General features: G+C 68.8%; 1 protein-coding gene across 2 annotated transcripts; it reads left to right on the top strand.

Annotated features, from left to right (window-relative positions):
- The first annotated feature begins 844 nt into the window (after positions 1-844).
- On the top strand, positions 845-8656 carry LOC311515312 (uncharacterized protein). 2 transcript variants are annotated; one of them, XM_084618305.1, is made up of 7 exons: positions 845-951; positions 2901-2956; positions 3784-3834; positions 5984-6130; positions 6458-6502; positions 7006-7050; positions 7453-8656. In XM_084618305.1, the coding sequence occupies exons 1-6, from the start codon at positions 935-937 to the stop codon at positions 7047-7049; spliced, it is 360 nt and encodes a 119-aa protein (XP_084474431.1). In that variant the 5' UTR covers positions 845-934; the 3' UTR covers position 7050; positions 7453-8656. The 2 variants fall into 2 exon arrangements, with proteins under 2 accessions (XP_084474431.1, XP_084474430.1); XM_084618304.1 differs by having other exon boundaries at positions 2901-2957; positions 3776-3834.
- The last annotated feature ends 213 nt before the right edge of the window (positions 8657-8869 follow it).

The raw sequence follows: 8869 nt of genomic DNA, 5'->3' as shown, positions 1-8869 counted from the left end.
GACACCAGCCCCTCGGAGTCTGGGACGAGAGGCTGCCCTGGCCCCTTGGTGTTGATGGGGCATTGCTCCCTTGCGGGCTGTGCCGTGGGGAGCAAGCCGTGATCAAAGCCCGCCACTGATCAGGGAGCCACGAATGGTCTGTCACCTCAGCTGGGGGGGCGGGGCGGGGGGGGCCTCCGCCTGCCTTGTGCACCAGTGCCCCACGCCTGCTCCCACAGGGAGGTGCTCCAGGATTTTTCATCCCACGCCCCCCCCCCCAGCCCCTTAGCATACAACGGAATAGCCCACTGCACCCTGGGAAACCTGAACCCCCCGACCCCCCCGGCCCATCCAGGGAAAAGGAGCCCGGCAGAAAGGTCTGTGGTGCCCGCCGGACAGGGGCACCGGCTCTGCGCACTGGCTGGGCCCCTGTTCTGAGGCCAGCTGGCTGAGTCGTCGTGCTGAGCCCCACACCCCCTTCTTTAACCCCGCCGTGCCTGCAGGGATGCCCTGGCGGTGTCTGGCACCCCGCTGAGGCCCCCCCCCCGCAGCACCGGGGCAGGGCGCGCTGTGCCAGGCCAGGCAGGAGAGCAGCTCGCCGGGAGTCTCAGAGCCAGGGGGACGGGGCAGGGAGCCCTCTGTGCAGTCCGGTGCCCTCTGCCAGGTCCTGCCCATCCCTGCAACCCTGAGCACAGGCGGGCCGGGGCAGGGGCAAAGCAGCAGCTCAGGTGATGCCCCAGCCCCCCCTGCCCGCCTCCAGGAGCTGCAATGTAAGACCGCGATGCGGGGATTGGCTGGCCGGCAGCCAGCTGGCTCCTCCCAGCGCCAGGCCCTTATAATGGCCCGTCTGTCGCCTTCCATGCAGGTCGGTGGGTGTTGGTGTCCGAGGCTCCTGCAGATCCTCCTGTGATCCCCAAGGGTCCCTCACCAGCCCACCGCCACGCCGTGGGGAAACATGCAGCCGCTTTGCAGGTGAGTGGCCCCTTCCTTCGCTGCGCCAGGGCCGTGGAGAGCTGGGAGGCAGTGCAGGGGGTGCCCCGGGGCTCTGCCTGGGGACAAACTGCTGGGCACGTCTCACCGGTAATCGCCCCCTGGACAGCGACACCGCTTCACCCTGGCATGCCTGCCATCTTGGACTCCCCTGACACCAGCCCCGGGGGGCGGATCAGACACTCCCCCCAACACACACACCCAGCAGGTTGGCCAGGACACACTAGGCTCCCCTCGTGGCCAGAGCTTATCACCAGCTTTTGCCCATTTCCAGCTCCCAAAAGAATTGCTGCCTTGGAGGGGCAGCCAGCCTCCCAGGCTGGTCAGCGGCTGCAGGGAGGGGAGAGTTTGCCCCCTTGTTCCGGCAGCAGTGTGAGGCGAGAGGGTCTCACGGTGCAGCTCGGGAACAAGGGGCTGCTCGGGGAGCTGAGAGGGCAGCGGGCAGAGAACGGCCATGAGGAAATCCCGGTCCCCGCAGCATAGATTTGCCTGTGGAACTCCCTGCTGCTGAGGCTCAGTTTGCCAGGCCTTGGAGTGGGTCTGTGAGCAGGGTCCGGGTGGGGGCTGGAGGAGTGGTCGTTCCCACCAGGAGATGCCTCCCTTCACCCAGCTGGGACCTGCGGAGGCATCGGGGTGCTGGAGGCGGAGTGCTGCAGGGGCGCCGACCGGTGGCTCACGGGCAGGCACCCGCGGAGCTGCAGGGCATCAAGCCCTGGGGTCTGGAGACGGAGGGGAGCCACCAGCCAGCCTGTCTGCCAGAAGTTGGGGCAGGGTCCTGTCGTGTCCCAGCCCCAGGCCTTGATGTTTCCCCGACTCCCTGAAGCTCCTCGCTTTACAGGCCTGTCCCAGGGCAGGGTAGGCCCTGCAGCTGGCGGCTCCAGGGCCCTCCCATCTCAGCCCTCGGCTGGGGCCCTACAGCCTCTGCCCCCTTCTTGACCCACGGGCAGACTCTAGTCTAGAGCAGGGGTCTGGCTGGGCTTGGGGTGCCCTGGAGCAGGCTGGGCAGTCGGTGTCTGGCCAGCCTCCTGGGGCAGACTCCTTGGCCTCCCCACTTCCTCTGCCCTGGGACCCAATCCCCTGCCCAGCTGGCACATTGCTGGGGCAGGCATGATGGAGTCTCCCATGGTCACTGCCAGCCTCCGCCCTGAGCGGGTTGAGGAGCTAATGGGGGCGGCGGGCAGCCCAGCGAGCCTCGGGGCGCTCTGGCATCAGAACAGCCTCTGAGTGCCAGCCACACGGGAGAAGCACCAGCCTTCTGCCCTGGGGCGGCGTGGGAGCAGCAGGGGCCAGGCCTCGAGCCTGGCAGCTCTGGGCTCCGTGCTCGCCTCACTGGGGAGACGCACACGGCTCGGTGAGCAGGAGCTGCAGAGGAGAAGGGTCTTGCGCCGACAGCAGCCAGAGGGGCCAACTCGGGGCAAGGGCAGGGTGCAGGGAGCAGGGAATGGGCTCCAGGACAGGCTGGGGTCCACAGATTTTCCATGTGGTCTTGTAGGAGTGCCCGGAATGGGGGGCAGCATGGAGGAGGGGGGATGATGGCAGCAGGACCCTGCACCTGCCAGAGTGTAAAGTGCTGGGACCTGGGGTGGCCAAACAGGGGTGTGTGTGACTGGTTGGGGGGAGGAGGGGGAATTTTTTGGCTGGTGGAGGTGACCGATTGGCTGTGGGGAGGGGGGCTGAGGAGCTGGCATTGCAGGGGGAGGGGAGCACTGTGGGGGGAGGGTGCCGAGGAGCTGGCGGAGGGTGCGGGGTGGGGGGCGCTGCACTATTTAAAATGCTGATTCCTTACTAAGTTCCAGGGTTTGCAGGTTATCCCTGCCCAGGCGGGACGCTCCCCTCCTGCTCCCACAGGTCTCTGCCCCCTTCCCCTGCCTGGCACCTGCGGGTGGGGGAGGAGGCCCGTCTAAGGGGGTGACCCCGTTCTCCCATTGCAGGGTGCTGGCTGTCGCTGGGGCCGTGGTGCTGCTCCTGGCCATTGTGGCTGCTGATGGTAAGTGGGGAGGGGGGTGCTGAGGGCCCCCGCTGTAACACATTGGGCCCAGCTGCAGCCGTCCAGCCTGGGCTGGGGAAGGCCCCGGTGGGGCTCTGGGGCCAGCGCCCGCCCCATCCCCCAGCTCTCTAGCGCCCCGTGTCCTGAGGGCGCCCACAACCCTCCCTGCAGGGACCCCTCATGCACCACGAGCCCCGTGCAGCGGGACAGGGCAGCCGGGCGGTGCCCACACCGCAGTGCCGAGGACCCTGCCCGCAGGGGCCAGGGTGGCATCGTCCTCCCCAGAGACTAGCCCCCCCCCCCTTCGGGGACAGGCCAGGGGCCCTTAGCGCTCACGACCCTGTCTGCGTGACGGCACTTCTCCGTGAGCACCTCCCGCGGCACCGTGCCCGGCACCATGCTTCCGAGCCAGCCCCGAGGGCACGGGGAGCGCTGAGCCCCTGCCCTGCTGCACAGCACCCCCTTGCGCCCCCCACAGGTCAGCACTGAGAGGGGAGAGTGCCCCTACTGAGCCCCCCCACCACCCTGCTGCCTGCAGCCCCTGGCGCCCCCCACAGGTCAGCACTGAGAGGGGAGAGTACCCCTACTGAGCCCCCCCACCACCCTGCTGCCTGCAGCCCCTGGCGTTTCCTTAGGGCTCACCCATCCCTGCCGGGTCTGTGTCCCTGGCACTTCTGACAGTCTGGAGGGGAGGGCCAGGGGCAGGGGCAGGGGCAGTCTTGGGGTCCGGCTGCAGCTCCCTGGATTTCCCTCCATGCACAAAGGAGGTTTCAGTGACGTCTCTGTGTCTCCCGCCACCCCCCCTCTCCTCCCCACGGGCCCCGAAGAGCCCACCAGCTCTCCAGACACAACGCCCCCTGCCGATGGCCAGGAACCAGGTACGGCGGGGTGGGGAACGCGGGGCACCGCTGCCGGCTCTGGGGCATGGAGGGTACTGTAGAGGCTGCCGGCAGCTGGGGGCAGGGGGCGGGATGAATGGTAGTGGGCTGGCTGGGCATGGGTGCCAAGGGGCTGTACTGGGAACCCTCCAGGGCAGGGCACCAGATGGCACTGGGCTCTGGCACTCAAGCCAGGAAGTGCTGGCACGCGATCCTGGGTCCAACTCCTGGCAGTGCCCCAGCTCACTCTCTGCCCTGGGGCCCATTCCTGCCCCCTCTGTGCCTCAGTTTCCCCCTCTACAGCCCTGGGGCGGGTGGGGCTGGGGTGGGTGGGGGCCGGGCGCCGACCTTGCTCCCTTCTTGACTCTTCCAGAGCCTGTCAGCCATGGCAAACTGGAGGTGTTGGGAGACAGTAAGCAAAGGCCCCCCCGGCTGGCTCCCCGCTGGGCCGGGGCTCAGGGGATGCCGCTGGCAGGAGAGGTCCTTGCCTGGCCCTGAGAGTGGGAACTGGGCAGGGCTCGCCCCAGGCTTGAGGGCACGAGGTGGCCGGGCTGTTTCGAGGGGGGCCCTGGGGTGCTTGTGCCCAGCCCCCAAGCCTCCAGTGCCCCCACGGCTCAGCCCAGGTCTGCTGGGAGCCGGGCCCTGTCCTGGCAATGGGACCTCGCCCGGCTTCCTGATCCCTGCTCCGGACCCAGCGCCGCAGGGCTGGTACAGGCCAGCTCTGAGCCCCGGGCTCCCTGGCCTGCTCGGGGCTGGTCCAAGGGGCTAACAGCAGGGGCACCAGCTACAAAGCCCCGGGGTGCCCAGCAGGGCCCCCTTGGCATTTATCTCACTAGCCCCAAGGCTACAAGCGGACCCCTGAGGGCTCAGAGTGGGTGGGCCCTTCCCCAGGGCCTGTGGGGCTGCGGGCGACAGGCCGAAACCCCAGAGGAAGCCGAGAACAGCCCTGGCTCCCCCCAGCTGCAAGGAGCCTTGAGGCCCCTCTGGGGGCAGCAATGGGATGGAGGGCAAGTGAAAGGCCAAGGGCCCTGCAGCCCCAGGGCACATGTTTCTGCTGAGACCCTGCCCCACAGGCCTCTCCAGCCCCTGCCCTGGGGCTCTCTCCCGGAGCCCCTTTTGGGGTCTGCCCCACTGAGATGCCAGGCCCAGCTCCCGTCCACACGGGGACACCCAGCACCAGCTGCTGCAGGGGCCTCGTGGGCAGCAGGGTCAGCGCAGAGGGAGCCGCCCACGGCCCTGGCTCTGCAGAGGGCCCCCCTCACCCCTCCCATCTCTCCCCATTGCAGGTGAGCTCAGCACCCCTCTGAGGTAGGGCCTGGGGACCCCAGGGGCGCACGCAGGCTGGAGCTCAGGCTCCTGGGCAGAGAGACCCGCGCTCTGTTCCCAGCTCCGGGCAGGATGCAGGGGGACTGGACTCAGGCTTCCTGGGTTCTACTCCTACCCCCAGAAGGGGAGTGGGGCTGGGGTTAGACCAGGGGCGGGGCTGGGGGTCAGGACACCAGGGTTCTTTTTTCAGCTCTGCCACTGGTTCATGACGCAGCCTTGGGCAAGTAATTTAAACCAAAAAGGTCAAATGTGGTGACTGAAGCCAAGCCCCTACCCCCATCAGGGGGCGGGGGACTGCAATGGGGGGTTCTGGGCTTGGCCTCTCTGGACATCAGGGGCTCATCTGTCTTCACACGTCCACCCTAAGGAACCGAGGTGGGAACCCTGCCGGCCACAGCGTCCATGAGCCCTGAAATGGGGAAAATGCCCAGCCTGCTGCAGGCTTTGCCCTTGTGGCTCCCAGCTTCCCTCCTCCCCCCGAGCCCTTCCGGTGCCCCTCAGTCCCAACCCGCAGCCCCCTGCCCTTCCAGCCCTGGGCTCCCCACATCCCTGCCAGTGCCTCTCACTCCCGCCCCACAGCCCCGACCTCTGTCCCCCCTGGGCAGAAGCTGCGGGTCTGGGTGCCCTGTGGGGTGGGTCTGTGTTGTGCCCCGGGGCTCCACAGAGACTGTGTCACTGGTGACAGGAGGCTGCCAGCCTTGGGGGTGACTGCCCGTCTCCATCCCCTCCCGCCACCGTGAGAGACGTTCCCCGGGGAGCTTCCTCTGGCTTTGCCCCATTCCCCTGCCCGCTGAGCACTGCCCTCACCTCTCCGTCCTCACAGGGGTGACCCTGGTAAGCCTCGGGGGAGCCGAGCGGTTGCTCACTGACGACGCGCACCCAGGTGGCCTGGACGGGGACTCTGCCAGCCTCGACGCCCTCAACAGCGGGACCTTTAACCTGGACCCCTTGGCTGGGGACGCCCAAAGCGGTAACACGCCCACCCCGCGCAAGGCTGCCAGGGGTGGCCCGGAGCCCCCTGGCCCTGGCAATGTCCAATGGGCCAAGGGCATTATGGGGAAGCATCAGGTGCTGGCCACTGGCCCTGGCAGGGGGTGGGCTACTGGGTGGGCTGTCCCAATGGCCAGCGCTGGCAGGGCAGATGGCCCCCACAAGCCCACGCCCCGATTCCCTCCCAGCAGGGGAGGCTGGGGCTGGGCTGGTGGGTTCAGCCATGGGCACCTGGAGGCCTTTGGGATTTGGCCCGAGGCCTGGCCAGGCCAGCTCTGACGTGTTGCTTTTCTTTTCCTCCTTTCAGGTCCTGCGGGGGACCTGCCTGCCCAGTCCAACGAGTCGCAAGAGAGTAAGAGCCCCAAAAGGCCTCCCCTCCCGCGAGCCAGCCCCGGCCTGGCTGAGCCCCTGAGCAGAGCGTGCCCCACGGCCAGACGCTCGCCCCCCGCACACTCAGTAACAAATCACTAAGTGGCCCGTGCTGCACCGAGCAGCCCAGGAGCTGCCGGACCCGTCGGCCGCAAAAGTGGCCCCTGATCTGCTGCGGGCAGGTTCCCCTGGGGCTGGGCGCGGTGGCTGGGCACAACACACAGGGCAGGTTTGCTCCAGCATCCAGGAGAGCAGGAGACAGCTGGGCCCCGGCGGGGGAGCCCAGGGGAGAGGGGGAGGGGCAAGGAGGGGGGACCCTGGTCCCGTCAGGGGAGCCCTGGGGAGAGGGGAGGGATCCTGCAGCTGAGCGAGTGCCCCAGGTTGCTGCTTCCGGCCCGCGTGGCTCGGGTCAGGGGGCTCGGGGCACATGCTCCGGGACGGCCCCCGGGGCCTGGGCTAACCCTGCGTGTTTCCCATCGTTTCCAGGTGTGGACCATGACACCGACTCGGAGGAGGCTGTTGCATCTTAAGGTACCAGGAGAAGCGGGGGGGGGGGGGGGGGCGAACCCTCTGGCCAGGCACAGGGAGGGGCCAGGCCCTGCGCTCGCTCGTGAGCCCGAAGCCAGGGGTTTCTGAGCACGGCCGGGGCAGAGGCTGCAGCCCCTGTTACGGCACGGCCAGTGCCCCCCATCCTGGGGATCGCCCAGCTCCAGGGGGGCGCGTGCTGGGGGAGACGCAGCCGACCTGGCTGCTGCGGGAGGAGCGGGCGACGTGGCTCTGCCTGTGCCACGTGACAGGACCGTGGCGGGAGCAGCAGGTCGCGTGTCCTGCGGCCACCAGCAGGGGCCGTAAAGCTCCCCTGGGGCTGGGCTGGGCTGAGAGCCGCGGTCCGGGCCTGGCGCTGACGGGTCACCCGGGCTTGTGTCTCCCCAGGGATGTGAGGCGCGGGGGTCCCACGCTGGAGCTGCCATGGAGCCCCGATGGACAGCAGCTTCCTGCCTTCCGCCAAGCTTTCTCGCCCCCCGCCCCCCGGCCACGGCACTGCCGGGGTATCGCTCTGCCCCTGCCCCGCTGTCCTGGCTGCTGTTACAGCTCCGGCCGGGAGCCTTCGCATGTCCTGGGGCTCTCAAGGCTGCTTAGAACAAGGCTGCTTCCCCTCCTGCCCCCCACGCCCCACCGTGCAGCCCCTCGGCTGGGGGAAACCAGCCCTGACGCCCCGCAAGCCGCTCGGAGCAACCCCTGCTGGGGGTCCGACCCAGCCCCCAAGCCGGGAGAAGGGCCTGAGACCCCCTCTTGGCCCAGCCTGCAGCTCCCGCTCTCCAAGAGCTGCTCCTAGGCCTGTGCCCGGCTGAGCAGCCACGGGCAGCGAGATCAGCCCAGCGCGGGGTGCGGCTCAGCACCCAGCCTGCCCGCCTGCCTGCCCCGCCCGCACACAGCCAGCCTCAGCCAGCAGCGCCCCGGGGCCGAACGCCGGGTCCCAGCGGGGCGGCACCGTGGCCAAGGCATTGCGGCTGCGGCGGGCAGGGCAAGCGCACGGGCTCCAGGCAGCTCATCTGCTCCAGCCCCCGACGCTCCCCGGGGAGGTGCTGGCTCTGCAGGAGCGCCCAGCCACGGCAGTCCCACGGCCCAGCCTCTCCCAGCAGGAATCCCTGGGGCGCCAGGGGGTGCCCCTCTGCTGAAGGTGCCAGTCGGGTGCTGGTGAGCCCCAGCAAGTGACTTCCCACCATGGATCCGGCCGGGGCCCCTGGCAGGAAGCTGGCTGCCTGGCGTTATCATAGAGATGGGCACTGGCCAGGCCCTGGGGAGAAATTGTGGACACTGCCAGGGGCCTCACCTAGTGCCCCGAGGAGACCTGGAACTGTCCTGCTGCTCTCTGGCCCTCCTGGAGAAGGGGCACCTCCTACATCTGCTTGGCGAGGGGCAGGAGACCTTGTTGTCTGGGCTTCGCGGGGTGCTGGCCCGGCCCGTGACAGCCTGCAGGAGAGGCACCTGCTGGCCCCAGCCGCGTGGACCCCCAGGCTGGAGCTGCTAACCGCTCTGGCCGCTCTGCTGCTGCCCCCGGGAGAGCTCCCAGCACTGCGCGTCCCCTGTATCCCTGCCATGCTTCCCCTGCCAATAAAACCCTTCAGCAACCGTGTGTGTGTCCCGGCCGGGAGACGGGCGGAAGGGCTCCCTCCCCCATGGTCAAAGGGGTAGAGAACCCGGCCTGCGGGGCCAGGTTAAAACCTGGGCACGTTTCGTCTGGAGAAAAGCCCCCGGAGTGGGGAGCTGGGCCAGGGCGGGGGGGGGATCAGCTGCTCTTCGGGGCCACAGGAAGTAACGGGCTGAACCTGTGGCCAGGGAGGAGAAC

The sequence above is a fragment of the Lepidochelys olivacea genome (assembly GCF_965140295.1).
Source record: "Lepidochelys olivacea isolate rLepOli2 genome assembly, chromosome: 2".
Taxonomy (NCBI): Eukaryota; Metazoa; Chordata; order Testudines; family Cheloniidae; genus Lepidochelys; species Lepidochelys olivacea.
Note: the sequence above shows the minus strand (reverse complement) of the source record. Positions and strands in the feature narration are given on the sequence as shown.

Excerpts from the sequence above, each read along its gene's own strand:
- LOC311515312 (XM_084618304.1), top strand. Across the intron at positions 2,958-3,775 it reads GCCATTGTGGCTGCTGATGG|CCCCGAAGAGCCCACCAGCT; the intron begins TAAGTGGGGAGG and ends CCTCCCCACGGG. Across the intron at positions 3,835-5,983 it reads TGCCGATGGCCAGGAACCAG|GGGTGACCCTGGTAAGCCTC; the intron begins GTACGGCGGGGT and ends CCGTCCTCACAG.